The sequence below is a fragment of the Oncorhynchus mykiss genome, chromosome 30, assembly GCF_057628025.1.
Source record: "Oncorhynchus mykiss isolate SJ-2025 chromosome 30, ASM5762802v1, whole genome shotgun sequence".
Lineage (NCBI taxonomy): Eukaryota > Metazoa > Chordata > Actinopteri > Salmoniformes > Salmonidae > Oncorhynchus > Oncorhynchus mykiss.
In genome coordinates this window covers 39320264-39341707 of record NC_143051.1, presented here as the reverse complement: position 1 = coordinate 39341707, position 21444 = coordinate 39320264, and the positions used below count along the sequence as shown (strand labels likewise).

The 21444-nt window shown below is 42.5% G+C and overlaps 2 protein-coding genes and 1 long non-coding RNA gene across 4 annotated transcripts; all 3 read left to right on the top strand.

Annotated features, from left to right (window-relative positions):
* The first annotated feature begins 2099 nt into the window (after positions 1-2099).
* LOC110510474 (protein S100-A1) lies at positions 2100-4240 on the top strand. The gene is made up of 3 exons (XM_021591839.3): positions 2100-2256; positions 3407-3572; positions 3989-4240. The coding sequence occupies exons 2-3, from the start codon at positions 3432-3434 to the stop codon at positions 4145-4147; spliced, it is 300 nt and encodes a 99-aa protein (XP_021447514.1). The 5' UTR covers positions 2100-2256; positions 3407-3431; the 3' UTR covers positions 4148-4240.
* Positions 4241-7938: 3698 nt separating this feature from the next.
* On the top strand, positions 7939-10328 carry LOC149970301 (uncharacterized). Of its 2 annotated transcripts, none has more exons than XR_016493683.1 (3): positions 7939-8036; positions 8144-8225; positions 8607-10328. It is a non-coding gene; the product is annotated as an uncharacterized LOC149970301 (long non-coding RNA). The 2 variants fall into 2 exon arrangements; XR_016493684.1 differs by having other exon boundaries at positions 8583-10328.
* Positions 10329-12795: 2467 nt separating this feature from the next.
* Positions 12796-15282, top strand: LOC110517409 (ictacalcin). Its single transcript, XM_021595485.3, has 3 exons — positions 12796-12982; positions 13910-14052; positions 14890-15282. The coding sequence occupies exons 1-3, from the start codon at positions 12811-12813 to the stop codon at positions 15028-15030; spliced, it is 456 nt and encodes a 151-aa protein (XP_021451160.2). The 5' UTR covers positions 12796-12810; the 3' UTR covers positions 15031-15282.
* Positions 15283-21444: the final 6162 nt, after the last annotated feature.

Sequence of the window (21444 nt, the reverse complement as noted above, 5' to 3'; positions counted from 1 at the left end):
TGGACTGGTGACACGCTCTTCAGGGTGAGTGCGGGGAGCCGGCACAGGATGTACCGGGCTGGGGAGGCGCACTGGAGGCCTGGTGCGTGGTGCTGGCACAGGACATACCGGGCTGGGGAGGCGCACTGGAGGCCTGGTGCGTGGAGCTGGCACAGGACGTACCGGGCTGGGGAGGCGCACTGGAGGCCTGGTGCGTGGAGCTGGCACAGGATGTACCGGGCTGGGGAGGCACACTGGAAGCCTGGTGCGTGGAGGCGGCACAGGTTGCACTGGACTGGTGACACGCTCTTCAGGGCGAGTGCAGGGAGCCGGCACCGGATGTACCGGGCTGGGGAGGCGCACTGGAGGCCTGGTGCGTGGAGCCGGCACAGGTTGCACAGGACTGGTGACACGCTCTTCAGGGCGAGTGCGGGGAGCCGGCACAGGACATACCGGCCTGGGGAGGCACACTGGAAGCCTGGTGCGTGGAGGCGGCACAGGTTGCACTGGACTGGTGACACGCTCTTCAGGGTGAGTGCGGGGAGCCGGCACAGGATGTACCGGGCTGGGGAGGCGCACTGGAGGCCTGGTGCGTGGTGCTGGCACAGGACATACCGGGCTGGGGAGGCGCACTGGAGGCCTGGTGCGTGGAGCTGGCACAGGACGTACCGGGCTGGGGAGGCGCACTGGAGGCCTGGTGCGTGGAGCTGGCACAGGACGTACCGGGCTGGGGAGGCACACTGGAAGCCTGGTGCGTGGAGGCGGCACAGGTTGCACTGGACTGGTGACACGCTCTTCAGGGCGAGTGCGGGGAGCCGGCACCGGATGTACCGGGCTGGGGAGGCGCACTGGAGGCCTGGTGCGTGGAGCCGGCACAGGTTGCACAGGACTGGTGACACGCTCTTCAGGGCGAGTGCGGGGAGCCGGCACAGGACGTACCGGGCTGGGGAGGCGCACTGGAGGCCTGGTGCGTGGAGCTGGCACAGGATGTACCGGGCTGGGGAGGCGCATTGGAGGCCTGGTGCGGGGAGCCAGCACAGGTTGCACCGGACCGGTGACACGCTCTTCAGGGCGAGTGCGGGGAGCAGGCACAGGACATACCAGGCTGGGGAGGCGCACTGGAGGCCTGGTGCGTGGAGCCGGCACAGGACGTACCAGGCTGGGGAGGGGCACTGGAGGCCTGGTGCGCAGCATACTCCTCGCTAACACCTCTCTCCGATATCCCTCCTTAAATTGCTCCATCGACCCACAGACAGGCTCCTTGCTCGACTGACTGCCCCTTGTGCCCTCCCCCACCAAAAACTCTTGGGGTTTCTGTGGCCGTGGACCCCGGCATCGTCGCTGTCCTCCTATATTCCTTGGCGACTCCCTCCGGAGAAAGGTCTCGCATCCTCCTAGGATTTCCTCCCATGTCCAACTCTCCTTTATCTCCCAGGCACGCTGTTTGGTCCTTGCATGGTGGGATATTCTGTTACGTTCATGGAAAGGAGCGGACCAAGGCGCAGCATGCATAGAGTTCCACATACTTTTTTACAAAGTGAAACTTCACAAAAAGAACAAACGAACGTCCAGTACATAGTCACTTAGGCACTAACTGAAAACAATATCCCACAACGCAGGTGGGAACAATGGACAACTTAAGTTTAAGTATGATCCCCAATTAGAGGCAGCTGATTATCGTCTCTAATTGGGGATCATACTTAAGTTGTCCACTGTTCCCACCTGCGTTGTGGGATATTGTTTTCAGTTAGTGCCTAAGTGACTATGTACTGGACGTTCGTTTATTCTTTGTTGTTTTTGTGAAGTTTCAATTTGTAATAAAGTATGTGGTCTAAGCACGCTGCGCTCCTTTCGACGAAGGTAAGAGTGCTTTCTCAAACATGCCTATTGTCATTACAATCGATTATCATTTACACTAGGCTGTCTATTTGTCTTTACCTCACTCTCAATTTTCATTATTCTCTTTATTCTGTATATAAGTGGGAGATTAATAAAATGTAGGGATATTAATAATTTCTAAAATAAAAATGTACCCTACTTGTCATGTAAATGAACAAGTCATTTTAATAATTTTAAACGCACAACGCGAACTATTCGTTGACTGTGTTTGCAAGGTTTACCAATTTAACCTACTATATTGCTCAATATATCATTACTTCACTCAAGGCAGCGCATAGACTACAGGGCGGCGCCTGTCTATAAATTCTCAGACGCAATATTTTTCTCAGCTCAGCACGATTCACTTCTTCTCAATCGCCAACTCCACACTCGTGAACGGTAAGAATTCAGCATATAATATGTATACTCTTGTTCTTGTCCGACTGGTGGTAAAAAAAAAAATGTCTACGAATGTAAAAAGTCGCTTCAGGCTAAATAGTTTTGTTAATCCTATCTGATCTCTTCATCCAACTCAGGAACTAGTCAGCAGACTTGAAATACTTTCATTCATTCTTGGTCTTGTGCATTTTTGGCTTTGAAGTGCAGTTTTCTATGGGGTAGTTGTCAAACTTTTCATCTGTAAATATAAAAGTCAACATAAGTCACTTTTTACAGTCCAGCCTTACAGTAGTACCTTTTTAGGTGTTCTGCATTGATGACGGATTTTAAAACTTTATAGTTTCATAACTAAAATAATCACATTTGTCATAAGGACAAAAGAGCATGTACAACACATAGATATAGAACCTAGAATGTTTGCTAAACTATTAGAGCATTATAATTGTGTGCATTATACTTTTTTTGGTCTAAAAGAATCTGAGTTTGTAATATTATTTAACAATAAAGAAATTGACTGAAATACGGGTGTGGCTCACTTTGAATGACTGGGTTAAGAGCTGACTGTGGACATGTACACACGTATTTCCTCACTGTTGGTGCAACCTCTCTTTCTCGAGTCTGGTTTGTCTTTCCTTTTACCCTACTTTCCTCAGTTTTGGACTACATTTTTTCCAAGTTCAGTCATTTCCTCTTCTCTCATACCACACCCTTTTTCATTGGCTCTCTTTTATGTTTCCCTTCTCTATCTAATTCAACCAGGTAAAGTTAAGTCAAATTATCTGTGTGCTCTTTGTGCTCTTTGTATCTGACTTGTGTGTATTTGAATGTATTTTGTGTTCTGTATTTGAGAGAAAATAACTTAGTAATGAATCTGTGATCAACTTTTGTTGGTGATTTTATGGATTACTCATGTGAGCATTACTCATTGGAATGGGCAGGGCACATGGTGCTGATTTTCTTCAACATGGCCCATTCACACACACACACACACATTCCCTCATGAAATACAGTTCCTTTAGCCAACATCTTGTAAACTACAGTATTTGTAAAAAAAACATTATGCCAGACTAAAGATACATGTTAGTCACATGAATGCTTTGCTACCCTGTCATTCAAATGTAATTTTTCTCTCTCTCTCGCTCTCTCTCAGTGCAACCTAACTTAGACCTGCAACCATGCCATCAGACCTGGAACGAGCAATGGAGTCCATGATCACTGTGTTCCACAAGTATGCTGCTAAGGAGGGCAGTGGCAACACTCTGAGCCGCCGTGAGCTAAGGGACCTGATGGAGAACGAGCTCTCTGGCTTCCTCAAGGTGGCCATCTCTACTACTATCTCTACTACGTCTGTGTATCATATGGCACCATAGGGCTCTGGTCAAAAGTTGTGCACTATTTAGGCAATAGGATGCCATTTGGGACATACAGTATATTATCTCTATTACTATTTTGCTGTAGAAGCACTCCCTGTTAATTTGATACAGAAAACATGCACATTTATGATTAGGGTCTGGAGTTTTTCCTGATCACGTGACTTGACCAGGAAAAACTCAGGGGACCAGGTCATAAGGCCCAGAGTTTTCCTTGGTCAGGTGGTCCGCAACAAAAATGTGTTCCTACTTGTCATGTATCTGCCCCATAAAGAGTACGTCAACGGTTGTCCCCTAGTACTGTTTGTGAAATTACAGTATTTACATTTAGTATTATTAAAACATCCCTGTCTTCCTTTCAGTCTCAGAAGGACCCAGCCACAGTAGACAAGATCATGAAGGATCTGGACTCTAATGGGGATGGAGAGGTGGACTTTGAGGAGTTTGTTTCTCTAGTTGTGGGCCTGTCCATCGCCTGTGAACAGTGCTACCAGATGCACAAGAAGAAGATGGGGAAGTGAGGGATGAGAGGAGGAAGGGGCGTGGAGAAAAGAAGGGTTCTAATTTTCACTTTTGTAATGATCACACTGTCCATTAAACACAAAGACCAAGGAGTTGTTGTCATTATTTTGTGTGTGTGCATGCATGCATTAGAGAAAGTAGTTATAGATGCAGGTTGTACATGTGTTATACTGTAGCTAGTCTATTGGAATTCAATTAGAGTACAAAATACTGTAGGTGTGTGTTTATCTTTGTCTACAAAAAAATGCATAATAGTGTTGGGGGAGGTTTCTTGGACACAGATTAGGCCACAGGAGATTGGTGGCACCTTAATTGGGGAGTATGGGCTTGTGGTAATGACTGGCGCGAAATGAATGGAATGGTAACAAATATATCAAACACATGGTTTCCAGGTGTTTGATGCCATTCAATTTGCTCCATTCCGGCCATTATTATGAACCGTTCTCCTGGAGTAAAAAGCTATTTCAATGGATAATCGCTGTTGAGATGGTTTTTGTTGTTGTCCAGAACTAGGATTAATGTGTGTCTGAGAGACTGCCATATAAAGACACCATATACCATGTCCTTTCACAGATTTACCTGTGATTTCAGTCTTGTACAGATTAGATTTTAGTCATTTAGCGGACACTCTTATCCAGAGCGACTTACAGTAGTGAGTCCATAAATTATCGTACTTAGCCACTCCTCAGTAAAAGGCACATGACAGCTCACTTGGAGTTTGCCAAAAGGCACCTAAAGAACTCTCAGACCATGAGAAACAAGATTCTCTGGTCTGATGAAACCAAGATTGAACTCTTGAATGCCAAGCGTCACGTCTGGAAGAAACCTGGCACCATCCCTACAGTGGAACATGGTGGTGGCAGCATCATGCTGTGGGAATGTTTTTCAGTGCATGGGACTGGGAGACTAGTCAGGATCGAGGGAAAGCGGAGCAAGTACAGAGAGATCCTTGATGAAAACCTGCTCAGGACTGAGGCGAAGGTTCACCTTCCAAGAAGCTGACCTAAACACACAGCCAAGACAACGCAGGAGTGGTTTAGGGACAAGTCTCTGAATGTCCTTGAGTGGCTCGGACTTGAACCAGATCGAACATCTCTGGAGACACCTGAAAATAGCTGTCCATCCAACCTGACAGAGTTCGAGAGGATCTGCAGAGAAGAAAGGGAGAAATTTCCCAAATACAGGTGTGCCAAGCTTGTAGCGTCATACCCAAGAAGACTTGAGTCTGTAATCACTGCCAAATGTGCTTCAACAAAGTACTGTGTAAAGGGTCTGAATACTTATGTAAATGTAATTGCTTTTAGAATAAGTCTGTAATGTAACAAAATGTGGAGAAAGTCAAGGGGTCTGAATACTTTCCGAATGCACCGTATGTAATAGAGGCCAACAAAATAATTGTAGGGTGGTTTAATTATAGGACACATGGTGGGCTATATTTTCACACAATTATTTTCCCACAAGGCCTTTCTCATCGTGTGTCATGGTCTGGTACAAGTTGAGTAACAAAAGCTGTTATTTCCTCTCTCATTCTCTCTCTTGGCAGGACCTACCCTCTCTTGTTCTCTGAGTATACTTAAGCAGGGCCTACTTTGCTGCCAACCAATGTTATTGGTTACAAGGCAAACAGGGGTGTTGCTAGGTAACTGTGGGTTGAGGGGGAGGTTGCATAAACAGTATAAACACTATATCCACATGAGTTACACGCCCATGTGACACACAAAAGGGTTTGAGAATGGGGACTTCTCTCAGGATAATTTCATAACATCCTTTCTACTCACTTTGTGCTATGTGCATTTTACAGAATATTGTAATGCTGCATAATGTACTGTGTTAAATGAGACAACAAAACTACAGTAATTTACATATTCTCAATTTAAGTGAGACAACACTAGATACGTTCCCACTTCTCAGGGTGCAAAACTGGTTAAAAATACATAATTTCTTACAGTTTTGCAATTAAAACTAAATATTTTCAACCAGTTTTCCTCAATGGGTTGGAAGTCACTGATCATTGGTTTGAGAGTCTATATGTAAACACATTTTCGGGAAGAAAATTCTCAGATTTCAACTATTTAGATACAATTTCCATTTTGGATAGTTCAATAAAACTAACGTATGTAGTTCCATTTACAATGCCTGTCTCAAAGCACAGTACCAGTCAAAGGTTTAGACACGCCTGCTCATTCAAGGGTTTTTCTTTATTTTTATTATTTTCTACATTGTAGAATAATAGTGAAGACAATAAAACTATGCAAAACACATATGGAATCACATAGTAACTAAAAAAAGTTAAACAAATCTAAATATATTTTATACTTGAGATTCTTCAAAGTAGCCACCCTTCGCCTTGATGACATCTTTGCACACTCGTGGCATTTTCTCAACCAGCTTCACAAGATAGTCACCTGGAATGCATTTCAATTAACAAGGTGTGCCTAGTTAAAAGTACATTTGTGGAATTTCTTCCCTTAATGCATTTGAGCCAAGCAGTCGTGTTGTGACAAGGTAGGGGTGGCATATAGAAGACCAAGTCCATATTATGGCAAGAACAGCTCAAATAAGCAAAGAGAAATGACAGTCCATCATTACTTTAAGACATGAAGGTCAGTCCGTACGGAACATTTCAAGAACTTTGAAAGTTTCTTCAAGTGCAGTACTAAAAACCATCATGAGCACAGGAAAGGAAGACCCAGAGTTAACTCTGCTGCAGAGGATAAGTTCATTAGAGTTACCAGCCTCAGAATTCAAAGAATTCAAGTAACAGACACATCTCAACATCAACTGTTCAGAGGAGACCGTGTGAATCAGGCCTTCATATGGTCGAATTGCTGCAAAGAAACCACTACTAAAGGACACCAATAAGAAGAAGGGACTTGCTTGGGCCAAGAAACACGAGCAATGGACATTAGACCGGTGGAAATCTGTCCTTTGATGAGTCCAAATTTGAGATTTTTGGTTCCAACCGCTGTGTCTTTGTGAGACGCACAGTAGGTGAATGGATGATCTCTGCATGTGTGGTTCCCACCGTGAAGCATGAAGGAGGAGGTGTGGGGGTGCTTTGCTGGTGATGCTGTCAGTGCTGTCAGTGATTTAGCATGGCTACCACAGCATTCTGCAGCGATACACCATCCCATCTGGTTTGCACTTAGTGGGGCTATAATTTTTTTTCAACAGTACAATGACCCAACACACCTCCAGGCTGTGTAAGGGCTATTTGACCAAGAAGGAGAGTGATGGAGTACTGCATTAGGTGACCTGGCCTCCACAATCACCCAACCTCAACCCAATGGAGATGATTTGGGATGAGTTGGACCGCAGAGTGAAGGAAAAGCAGCCAATAAGTGCTCAACATATGTGGAAATTGTTGGAAAAACGTTCCAGGCGAAGCTGGTTGAGAGAATGCCAAGAGTGTGCAAAGCTGTCAAGGCGAAGGGTGGCTACTTGGAAGAATCTTAAATATACAATATATTTGTTTAACACTTTTGGGTTTACTTCATTATTCCATGTGTTGTTTCATGGTTTTGATGTCTTTGCTATTATTTTACAATGTAGAAAATAGTAAAATAAAGAAAAACCCTTGAATGAGCAGGTGTGTCCAAACTTTTGACTGGTACTGTATGTCTAATAAGTACAAGATTTGGCACTGACCAAAGTTCTTATCTTCTCTATTCTGGAATAATGGCGATCAGGCCACAGTTCCATATTTGACCATTAGATGTCAGGAGAGTATGGCAATCCTACTGTTAAACTCGGAGCTATTGCATTGTTGTATGGAAAAAAACTAATTTAAAAAAGGAGGGACTACAAGAATGAGTGCAACGAGAAACCAGTTTTCATATTCTGTTGCAGAAGGATTTGCTGAGATGTGCCTTAATAAATACGACCCAGGTAATTTGTTACTGTCAACCCTCACATACACAAACAACCACATAACACTGCTGCTTACATTAACCTCTACTGTGTGCTCTTCCTTTTGTATTGTCTGTCCTTCAAAGACAAAAACGTTTAGATTGGGAGAAGGTGTTGGGGAGGGGGCAGCAGAGGGAAAGAAAGGCAGAGAGGAGTTCCACAGGGGAGGTCAGTCAAGTCAAATTAAAAATCTAATTGTATTTGTCACATGATCCAAACACAACAGGTGTACACTTTACCGGGAAATGCTTACTTTACGAGCCCTTTCCCAACAATGCAGAGTTAAAAAGTAGAAAATAGTAACACAATAAACAATAATGAGACTATATACAAAATATGTACTCCTAAGCTATATCTCATCATGGTTACACAAACATATTTGAAGATGAAGACGTTTGTGTTCTCATGTGATAACTTGGTCATATGTGTGTGGATGTGCGACTGCTGTTTATTTATCTATTGCTCCTATTTATGAGCACTGGGTAATAAAGGCCTGGGTTGTGTGTGTGTGTGCCTGTGTGTCAGTGGGACCCTTGTTGTTTCCTACAGAATCTTACACAATTGAAACATCAGTCCCTTGGGATCCTGGGACTGAATACGGCAACTGGATCCTGGACTTTCTGACGGGCCGACCCTAGGTGGTGAGGGTTGGTAACAACACGTCTGCCACGCTGAACCTCAAAACGGGGGCCCATCAGTGGTGTGTGCTTAGTCCCCTCCTGCAGTCCCTGTTCACCCACGACTGTGTGGCCACGCACGACTCCAACACCAGCGTCAAGTTTGCTGATGACACGCCGGTGGAAGGCGTGATCACTGACGACAATGGGGCAGCCTACGGGGAGGAGGTCAGAGACCTGACAGAGACCTCTCCATCAACGTCAGCAAGACAAAGGAGGTGATCGTGGACGACATCAACAGGGCTGTGGTGGAGTGTGTCGAGATCTTCAAGTTCCTTGGTGTCCATATCACCAAGAACTTAACATGGTCTTCTCACCCCAGTACAGTTGCGAAGAAGGCGTGACAGAGATTTGGCATGGTCCCTCAGATAGAGCATTGAGAGTATCTTGGCTGGCTGCATTACTGCTTGGTGTGGCAACTTCACCACCCTCGATCACAAGGCTCTGCAGAGATTGGTGCGGACAGCCCAGTGCATCACTGGGGCCAAGCTCCCAGCCATCCAGGACCTCTATACCAGGTGGTGTCAGAGGAAGGCACCAAAAATTGTCAAAGGACCCAGCCACCTAAGCCATAGACTGTTCACTCTTTCTTTAACTAGGCAATTCAGTTAAGAACAAATTCTTATTTACAATGACGGCATAGGAACAGTGGGTTAACTGCTTTGTTCAGGGGCAGAACGACAGATGTTTACCTTGTCAGCTCAGGGATTCGATCCACCAACCTTTCGGTTACTGGCCCAACGCTCTCCATGCCGCCCCAATCTTATAGTCTTATAGTTACCAAGGATACTTGAAAGTTAGACCATTAAATTGGATGCTATTGTATCGGATGCTCATGCTATCTTGAAGACATGTTGAATTAAGGACGAATTCCAAGGAGGAATGTATACATGTACAGACAAATGCAGAAATCCAAGATAGTACACATAATGCATCCTTGATTAAACCACTGACCATACGCACGCACACATCCATGCACACAAACACATTTATGCACACACGCACACACATGATGACCACTGAGACTGCATTGGTTGCAATAATGGTAGAGATGGGCCTGACGCTCAGATGTTCATAATTATGTTCAGTCAGGCGTCTGTCTGACTCATTTGCTCAGGGTCATGTCAGTGAGTCACAATCCCAACCTCAGAAATGTGGAATTAAATCGCTGTGGAGGAAGAGTGGACCCACTCACTACCAGTGAGTCAGGAGGAGCTCCATTTGCAGAACTTAACTGGAACTAGTACACACACACACACACACACACACACACACACACACACACACACACACACACACACACACACACACACACACACACACACACACACACACACACACACACACACACACACACACACACACATTCAGCTTCCTCACTGAGTCACACACACACGAGTGATTTGAAGGAGAACCAGCCCCACACGGTAATCTAGATGCACATTTTTAGGAATAAAAGCACGCAGGGAGTTGTGGGAGTGGTACATAAAGCATGCACTCACTGTCTTTCTCTGTCTCCAACTCAAGCGTTACATTAAAAGAGCCAAGGCCTGACAAATTACTCTGACTCAAAACAATAAACTGTTGGAATCTTTCAACTGTGTGTGGGTCTGCCTTTCTATTATTCTTCTTACAAGCTTTAGAAAAGCGTCACAAGATGACGTTGATTATCATTTCTCAAAGCAACAAAGGAAGAGCACGGGACAGAGACTCTGCCTAGGCCTGTTTTGTGTGTGTGTGTGTGTGTGTGTGTGTGTGTGTGTGTGTGTGTGTGTGTGTGTGTGTGTGTGTGTGTGTGTGTGTATGTGTGTGTGTGTGTGTGTGTGTGTGATGTAATGGCATATACAGTATTTTAGTGCAAGTAAAACCAGATATTAATGTATTAATGTGAAGAAGCGCTACAATACAGAAATGATATAAGATGTGTTGGTGATTAAAAGTGTTTTCTTCTCAGTAAATACAGTAGTATTATGGTATAGTAACTCAATTACATTATTTATACATATTGTAAACTATTTATCCTCCAGTGAATACAGCCCATGCCTCCTAGTTGAAAGATGTTTGGTCAAGTTGTGAAGCAATTCCTATAAATGCATCTAAGAATCTAACTGGTGACTGAAGTTAATTGTGACCAAGGAAACCGCAGGCTTTTGGGACATGTTGTAATTATATAAATGATACTGCATGACTCACTCAGACAAGCAGGGCTGTGAAGCTATGTTCATTTCCCTCTGCTAAACACATATCCAGCCATAGGCTTGTGTCCCAAATGGCACCCTATTCCCTTTATTGTGCTTTTGACCAGGGCCCATCAGAAGTATTGCACTATGTAGGGAATAGGGTGCTGTTTGGGACTCAATCCCGTAGCGAAATGTTATTCTAGATCTGCTGTCTTACCACACCTAAATAAGTTTAATGTGTTCTCATATAGTCAACTTTGCAATGGGCTACTTTTACTGTGCAAATCGAACTCATATTATACTGTATCTACAGTATGACTGTGCCTATCCATAAGTACCATGTAGTGCAAGTCTGTAGGACACTACGCTGTATGTGAACTTTAAACAACCAGTGCACAGTATCAATAACGTGTTGTCAGTAACACAGTATCAATAACGTGTTGTCAATAACACAGTATCAATAACGTGTTGTCAATAACACAGTATCAATAACGTGTTGTCAATAACACAGTATCAATAACGTGTTGTCAATAACACAGTATCAATAACGTGTTGTCAATAACACAGTATCAATAACGTGTTGTCAATAACACAGTATCAATAACGTGTTGTCAATAACACAGTATCAATAACGTGTTGTCAATAACACAGTATCAATAAGACATACTAGCTGGCAGATTCAATGTTAGCGTCACCCATTTGCATTACGAACAAGTTACAAAAGTAGGCCTGTTTGGCAGACAATAATACATTCTTTTCTTATTTTTTTTTATTTCACCTTTATTTAACCAGGTAGGCTAGTTGAGAACAAGTTCTCATTTGCAACTGCGACCTGGCCAAGATAAAGCATAGCAGTGTGAACAGACAACACAAAGTTACACATGGAGTAAGTAAAGAATTAACAAGTCAATAACACAGTAGAAAAAAAAAGGGGAGTCTATATACATTGTGTGCAAAAGGCATGAGGAGGTAGGCGAATAATTACAATTTTGCAGGCTAATAACACTGGAGTGATAAATGATCAGATGGTCATGTACAGGTAGAGATATTGGTGTGCAAAAGAGCAGAAAAGTAAATAAATAAAAACAGTATGGGGATGAGGTAGGTAAAAATGGGTGGGCTATTTACCGATAGACTATGTACAGCTGCAGCGATCGGTTAACTGCTCAGATAGCAGATGTTTGAAGTTGGTGAGGGAGATAAAAGTCTCCAACTTCAGCGATTTTTGCAATTCGTTCCAGTCACAGGCAGCAGAGAACTGGAACGAAAGGCGGCCGAATGAGGTGTTGGCTTTAGGGATGATCAGTGCTGGAGCGCGTGCTACGGATGGGTGTTGCCATCGTGACCAGTGAACTGAGATAAGGCGGAGCTTTACCTAGCATGGACTTGTAGATGACCTGGAGCCAGTGGGTCTGGCGACGAATATGTAGCGAGGGCCAGCCGACTAGAGCATACAAGTTGCAGTGGTGGGATGTATAAGGTGCTTTAGTGACAAAACGGATGGCACTGTGTTGGCTGAGGTTGGAGTAGCTGAGGTTGGAGGTTGTAGGTTGGGCTTTAATACTTCGCAATCAAAATCATTCTTAAGCAAATCCCGTCTTTGGTCAACCTACAATACAACTAAAGGCTGCTGGTCATAAGCTCAAGGTAAACTTGATGTAAATGCATTGCTTAACCTATAGTGTGAGAAGGGCAGTGAATTGTTCTAAATGTATTGTGTTGCATCTAAAGTCTTGGGAATGAATGGTTGGATATAATGCAAGGATTTAGACCATGTCAGGTGCACCAAGCTAAACATCCACTCTTATGCAATGTGGTGTAAATATTGAGACAATTAACACTATCGGGTAACATGATAAATGAATGATAAATGAACGAAGAGGAAAGTAATAGTTAATGTACCAGAGAAAGAGGGGGGGGGAAGAGAATTTAAGGACCAAGATAAAGGGAGGGATTGAGGGTGAGGATGTGTATAAAACACATCCCTCTCTCCATCAGTCTCTCACTATCTCACTCTCTCCAAATACACTCACTTTCTACTTTGCTTTCTCATTCTTCGTACATCTCGGTGAGTAGAAAATGTCATCTTGTTTCTCTTAACTGGGCGGTCTGATGTTTAAACTTCAACGCTACTGCAGAGTTTTTAAATGTAATCGCTGTTAAGTATGTTTTGATTTGTGCACTTTTTATTTTTCTCCTGATATTTTCTCACTTGAAAACAAAATGTCCTTCTTTGGCTCCTGTTGTGGTTGTCTTATTACGATGCATTGATTCTGTAACTGAGGTTGGGTGTAACATATCACTGTGCTCACTACTCAGTAGTTGTAATGCGTCATCTCTGGGGGGAAAAAACAATATATCAACAGTTTTTTGGTTCTCCTATTCTCATTCCCTTTTCCTTGCTCTCCCTTCTTTCATTCATTCTCTGTCTCATCTGGCTAACGTTACCTTGGCTCGACCCTTTCCTCCCTCAGCCACATCCTAAATAGCAGGGGCACACACACACAACATTAAAGAAGTGACTCTCTTGGGGATAACACACCGCATATGGAAAATTAGTAATCCACCGATGGGATTTGCCCAGACCTTAACCTGTTTCCTCATCAGGAGTCATGTGAATTACCAGGAGAGCAGGATCGTTGCCATAACAGTGCCTGTGTTTTTCACCATAGAACCTGTGGTAGAGACCATGGTTGCCTCCCAAATGGCACCCTATTCCCTATATAGTACACTACTTTGTTTTGACCAGGGCTATGTAGGAAATATGGTTCTACCATGGGCTCTGTGGAAAACAGGGTTTATTTTTATCCCTCTTCATGGAAAATACAGAGAAACAAATGCTATGATGAAAAAGCTACAGTATGATTGAAATCAAAAACCATATGCTGTCAATGAATTCATTGAAATGGTTTAATTCCCCACAGATGTCCAGAAACTCTATTTATTTAGTGCTTCTAATAGGTTGTGTGTCCCTCTGTTTCCCCTTTAACTATAGTTACCATGTCTGGGATCCAGCAGGCCATGTCTCTCCTCATCGCCTCCTTCCACAAGTACTCTGGGAAGGAGGGAGACAAGTTCACCCTCAGCAAGGTTGAGCTGAAAGAGCTGCTCCAGGCTGAACTAGGGGAGATGCTGGGGGTGAGTGAGACTGAGCAAGTCCTAAAGATCTGGGATCAGATTTCTTGTTGCACTACAGCAGGGGTGTCAATTTCTGGAGGGCCGTCCCATTGGGCACAGACGTCGGTTTAGTTTTGATATACATTTGGTTGAGTTGTCAACTAATGTGAATTCAATGTGAAATCAACAAAAAGTGTTACCATGTCATTGGGTTAAAAGTATACATATTAAATTCCCTTTTGTTGATTTTTTTATTTTTAAACCAATCAGTTTTCCACATTGATTCAACATCATCACATTTCATTTGGGGGTTGAAAGGACGTGGAAACAACGTTGATTCAACCAGTTTTTGCCCAGTGGGGTGTGTCTGCTGATTTTTGTTATTTCCTTTCAATTTGTGTCCAATGAAGACCTAGACAACTAGGTGAGGGCCCTCGAGCAATTGAGTTTGACACCCCTGCACTAGATACTGCACTGTTGTGTATCTAGTGTTGTTCGTTAGGGTAAGTAAGCATTTCACTGTATGGTCTACAACTGTTGTATTCGGCTCATGTGACTAATACCATTTGATTTGATTTGATGCTGGATCAGTTCTCTCTCTTCAGAGATCCATTGCGCTGGGCAGAATAGGAAAGCTGGAAAGATGGGGTCCATTTTTGAATTACAGCTCAAATAAACAATGCTTGCTAACTCCAGCAATGGCATCCCAAAATATTGAAACTCAAAGATTTATCTCACCATTGGCCAGAAATACAGCAATGTGTCGCCATGATCAAAATAAACGGATAGATAAACCAAGACCGTTTGTTTGCTGTGTTAACCTCCCGCTTCTTTCTTCTGCATTCTCTCTGTTTGCAGAAAGCCAGTGACAAGTCAGCAGTGGACAGAATCTTCAAGGACCTGGACTCTAACAAAGACAACACTGTCGACTTCAAGGAATATGTCACTCTGGTGTCCTGCCTCACGGTGATGTGCAATGACTTCTTCATAAAGAAGTAAGAGCGCCACCTAGCGGCCGTCATGCAAAACTGCAGGAGGAGACTTCCATTTTCTCTCCACTAAACAGAGGTTTCACGGGAGGGAGATACACTTGGAGGACAATGACATGCAAACACAGTGAAGCAGTGTAGAGCAGTAATATTACAGTAATAGATAATAGTCAGGTTGAATCTGTGAATGTGTCCTTGTCATGCAAATCCATTGATAAACAAATTAGATCAATAAACAAATTAGATGAGTATGTTCAGCCTACCCTGGTCTGGTGTCATTTTTGTGTGCTGCTGTCACTTCTTCATATCATACGTTTCTTACTGAGGTTTTGTTTAAAGTTGTGATTATAATTCCTCATGAACTCAATAGATATTAGATCATTGATTTAATGAATTGTTCCTTCAACCAAAAGTTGAGCAATTGTGTCTTGATTATTTTTCCAGAAGGAACTTCAGTTGTGGCAAGTCGGATTAGATAAAGATAAAGGTATGCAATCAGTGGCCAGTTTATTAGGTACATCCATCTAGTACCGTGTCGGACCCCCCTTTGCCTGCAGAACAGCCTGAATTCTTTGGAGCATGAATTCTACAAGGTGTGTTGTTCAAACGTTGCTTAATTTGTATCAAGGGACCTAACATCTGCCAGGAAAATTATTCAATTACTCCTGAGTCAGTTATTCCTGACTCTGCCATCAGCATGACTTGATTTATTAGGATCCCTATTAGCCGACCTCAATGGCAACAGCTAGTCCTACTGAGGTCTGACACATAACGAAAAAGACATTACAGACAACAACAAAAAATACTTTACAATTGACATACATTTAAAACATTAACATGTACTGTGTGTGCATCTATCAGTTACACATACATATGTCAGTACACACACACACACAAGTAGGTCACATGGGGGAGGCGCGTTGTGCCGTGAAGTGTTGCTTTATTTGTTTTTTGAAACCAGGTTTGCTGTTCACTTGCGCTATGTAAGATGAATGGGTGTTCCATGCACTCATTCATGGCTCTGTATAATACTGTACATGTACATGAATTTGTACATTAATTTGTCCTGGACCTGGGGACTGTGAAAAGACCCCTGGTGGCATGGGGTAAGTGTGTATGCCAGTGCTGTTTATACAATGGCTCGGTCTAACCCTGAATGCTGATTGATTAAAATCACATTCCAGACGGTGTCTAATACCCCAGCTAAATCTATGACGTTAAAATGCCTATTTACTCTGTTCCATCTGACTGCGCAATCCACTGTCTCAATCCACTGAAACCTTGCTGTCTATCTCTTCAACATTTGAAACATTGTTTCAATATTCCACTTCGACCTCCAGCTGTCCCATAGTAATGAACGTGTCGAGACGTAATACTCCACGTAAAAAACAACGTAATACTCCACGTGATAAACAACACATTGACAACCAAAAGACCAGACATTTAGACAGACGATTGTTGCAACAAAAACAAAATGGTTTTTGATCATGGTTCTCTTTCACATTAAAGACATACAGGCGGCGTTTCTCAGCCAGTCGAAATCATGAATCATGTCATGACTGTCCTGTGAGGATCCAAATAGGTCAGATCAGTTTGGCAATGGATAACTTCAACCAGACCCTCTCTCACCCACAGACAGCTTACACCCTGCTGTAAATCAAGAACAAGAACATTCAGCTATCTCCCTCTCCAAATTCACACAAATTCTCCTGGTTCACAGACGTTTTCCCGACAACAATCCTTTCCCCATGAGTAGGGCAGGCATATCACATATCTCAGCTGAAATGACAGAACGTGAGACTGAAGTTAAAGAGGATAATTCCTCGGCTCCCAGGGGCAAAGACGGAGTGAATGAAAGGAAGACAAAAGAAGGCAGCCAAACATCAACGCTGGCCTTCATTCAAACAATCCGGAATGAACTTACACCCAAGCGGCCCAGGGTGACAAGCTCCTCATCAGAGTCTGGAGTTAGGTCACCTGCTGATATGGAGGATGTAATTCTGGGGAAAATTGAGAAAAGTCCCCCTACTTAGCCATCCAGACCAAAATCATTGATGAAATAATATATATCTGAGTAAAAAATGATCTGGTTCAGAGAAGGATATTCTGTGTATGTGAGCATAACTTCTGTCGCTAACATGGCTTTCCAAGAGAATGAGCAATCTGCTGATAATGTCATTTTAATGCCAACTCTTGATACGTGTCCCAAACAAAACCCGCCTTTGAGTCAGAAACTCAGTTGCCTTAACACAGGTATTAGAAAACATTGTACCATGAAACTTTTTCAAACCATTAGTCAGTCTAAAATGCTTTGGGACCATGGTTCCAAGCCTAGAGGAATATTGGGAGGTCATTTGAATATTCATAGCATTATTTTAAGAGTGAACAGGTAGAACATTTATTGAATGACTGCAATCTAGATTTTCTTCTGTTTCTCTGAGTCATGGCTGAAGAAATCTTCTCCTATTTCTGTCTTTAATGTCCCTGGATATTCCAATCGTATCATATGGAAACATGCCAATGACCTTGAATGTATGGGGCTGAATGTCTTCCTCTCCCCCCATATGTCTCTCACTATTATTGGATTATATCGATCACCAACATCTGATATCTTGTTTTATGACCATGTAAATGCCATGCTTAAAGAATGTGATCATAAGAAAGAGATCATCTTCAGGGGCGATTTCAATATAAACTGGGAAAACAAAACTCGCAGTAAAAAACTCAATGAGATCACAGATTATTTCAACCTGACTCAAATAATACAAGGTCCAATCAGAGTAACACAGTCATCCCAGACTCAAATTGATCTGGTCTTTACTAACAGACCTGATCGAATAACTAAGTTCAGTAACTTACCAACTGGCATATCTGACCACAATGTTACATTGGTGGCTAGAAAGCTCACTAAAAATAGATTTAAGAATCATATTAATGTGCAACAGTATGATAAAAAAATCCTGAAAAGTGAGCAGAGTAACACCGATGCAGTTCTAAGTCAAATTGACTGGTCTGATCTGTTAAGCTATGAAGACCCAGAGTCTGGATACCGAACTTTTCTGTCAGCTTTTGACAAAGTGGATACCTCTTTCACAAGGAAATTTCAATGTAAGCCAAGATGGAAAACTTCTCTGCCATGGCTCAACAAGGACCTCTGGAGGCAGATGAGAGACCGGGATCTTTCCTTGAAAAAAGCACTGAAGTCTGGAAAGAATGATGACAGACGTGTATTTACAGCACTGAGAAATAAGGTGGTTAGGAATATAAAACAAAGCATAAGCAGACGTCTTTCTTAGAGTGATCAATGAAGCGAAAGGAAATGGCAAAGTAATTTAGGATAATCTCAACAAACTATCAGGGAGAGGAGCTGAAAAGGCCAAAAAACATCCTGAATTAAAAGTTCACGGGATTTCAAGACTCCGATTTCATATCCACCACCTAAAACCATTTTTTTGTTGACTCTGTCAGGGAACTGGCTCAATGATTTTCATCCAAGACCACAGTTCTCACTACCATCTACAGTTGAAGTCGGAAGTTTACATACACTTAGGTTGGAGTCATTAAAACTCGTTTCTCAACCACTCCATACATTCTTGTTAACAAACTATAGTTTTGGCAAGTCAGTTAGGACATCTACTTTGTGCATGAGACAAATAATTTTTCCAACAATTGTTACAGACAGAATATTTAACTTATAATTCACTGTATCACAATTACAGTGGGTCAGAAGTGTACATACACTAAGTTGATTGTGCCTTTAAACAGCTTGGAAAATCCCTGAAAATTATATCGTGGCTTTAGAAGCTTCTGATAGGCTAATTGACATAATTTGAATCAATTGGAGGTGTACCTGTGGATGTATTTCAAGGCCCACCTTCAAACACAGTGCCTCTTTGCTTGATATCATGGGAAAATCAAAAGAAACCAGCCAAGACCTCAGAAAACAAATTGTAGACATCCACAAGTCTGGTTCATCCTTGGGAACAATTTCCAAATGCCTGAAGGTACCATGTTCATCTGTACAAACAGTAGTATGCAAGTATAAACACCATGGGACCACTCTGCCGTCATACCGCTCAGGAAGGAGACGCGCTCTGTCTCCTAGAGATGAATGAACTTTGGTGTGCGAAAAGTGCAAATCAATCCCAGAACAACAGCAAAGGACCTTGTGAAGATGGTGGAGGAAACAGGTACAAAAGTATCTATATCCACAGTAAAACGAGTCCTTTATCAACATAACCTGAAAGGCCTCTCAGCTACGAAGAAGCCACTGCTCCAAAACTGCAATACAAAAAACAGTACGGTTTGCAACTGCACATGGGGACAAAGATCATACTTTTTGGAGAAATGTCCTCTGGTCTGATGAAACAAAAATAGAACTGTTATAGAAATAGAACTGTGTTAGAACTGCCATAATGAACATCGCTATGTTTGGAGGAAAAAGGGGGAAGCTTGCAAGCCAAAGAACACCATCCCAACCGTGAAGCACGGGGTCGGCAGCATCATGTTGTGGAGGTGCTTTGCTGCCGGAGGGACTGGTGCACTTCACAAAATAGATGACAACATAAGGGAGGAAAATGATGTGAACATATTGAAGCAACATTTCAAGACATCAGTCAGGAAGTTAAAGCTTGGTTGCAAATGGGTCTTCCAAATGGACAATGATCCCAAGCCTACTTCCAAAGTTGTGGCAAAATGGCTTAAGGACAACAAAGTCGAGGTATTGGAGTGGCCATCACAAAGCCCTGACCTCAAACCTATAGAAACTTTGTGGGCAGAACTGAAACAGTGAGCAAGGAGGCCTACAAACCTGACTCAGCTACACCATCTCTGTCAACAGGAATGGGCCGATATTAAATACTAATTGAGTGTAAACTTCAGACCCACTGGGAATGAGATGAAAGAAATAAAAGCTGAAATAAATCATTCTCTCTACTGTTATTCTGACATTTCACATTCTTAAAATTACGTGGTGATCCTAACTGGCCTAAGACAGGGCATTTTTGCTAGGATTAAATGTCAGGAATTGTGAAAAACAGAGTTGAAATGTATTTGGCTAACGTGTATGTAAACTTCTACCTTCAACTGTATAATAATAAACCAATATTCATAATTCCTGAAATCTCAGAGTCAGCAGTGGACACTATTATTAGCTTCTTCAGGAGTTCTAGAACAAAATATGTATTTGGTCTAGACACTGTATTCCTGAAGAGACACAAATATTATCTGATTGCCCCTATTGTAGATCTAGTCAATCTGTCCATCAAATATGGGTTCTTCCCCAGTGCTTGGAAGTCTGCTGCAGTGATACCTGTTTTAAAAATCTGGTGACCCAACACTGGTGGAACATTACTGACCTATAAGCATTCTTCCAGTGCTATCAAAAGTAGCTGAAAGATGGGTGGCTGATCATCTGACTGATCACCTCATTCAGGTCAACTCCATACATCAAATGCAATTTGAATTTAGAACTAACTATTCTACCGAAACAGCCAATTCCTATTTGCTGAAGTGCATTAAATCTAAACTGGACATAGGTGGTGAAGTCGGTGCAGTCTTTTTGAATCTTAAAAAGGCCTTTGATACTGTGTCCCACAAGGGTCAATATTACCCCCCCCCCCCTTCTGTTTACCATTTATGTAAATGATCTCCCATTTGCTTGCCCACAAGTTAACTTGCAGAAGTATGCAGACGATACAGTTCTGTATGTACACTCAAACAATAGACAGTTGGTTGTGAACATGTTAACAGAAGCTATGGTAAATGTTTCTAAATGGATGACTAATTCTTGCCTGCATTTAAATATTGACAAGACTGTTTGTATGCACTTCTCTAAGAGATGTATTGATTATTCCCAATGAGCTGTTCTTGCTAATGGGGAGAATCTGAAAGTTGTGTCTAACTTCACGTATCTTGGTGTCATTTTGGACTTCAACTTGACATTTAAGAAACATGTGAAGAAGGTGGTTAACACGGTTAAGTTTGGATTATCCAACTTTAGGTTTATAAGACCTTTCCTTCCTCTGGAGGCCGCCAAACTATATATTCATACTATGATCTTATCACATTTGAGATATTGCCTCACATGCTGGTCACAAGCAGGAGCTACTATTCTGAAACCAATTGAATCACTCTGCAAATTAACACTTAAGATTTTTGATAACAAAACAAACAGTTACCACCATTGTCATATCATTTACAAACATAATTTTTTTGTCTGGATAGCTTTAAGCGGTATGTAGATGCAAGCCTTGTCTTTAAGATCCTGAATATATGCCATTTTGGGTTTACTACCTTTTTATTTGGGCATTTTTATTGTTCAGAAATGTGGTGGGTACTCTCTTCGTTCGCTGGACTTTATCCTGCTAACTGTTCCAAATGTCCAAACTGAATTTGGTGAAAAGGGCTTTTATGTACTCTGCAC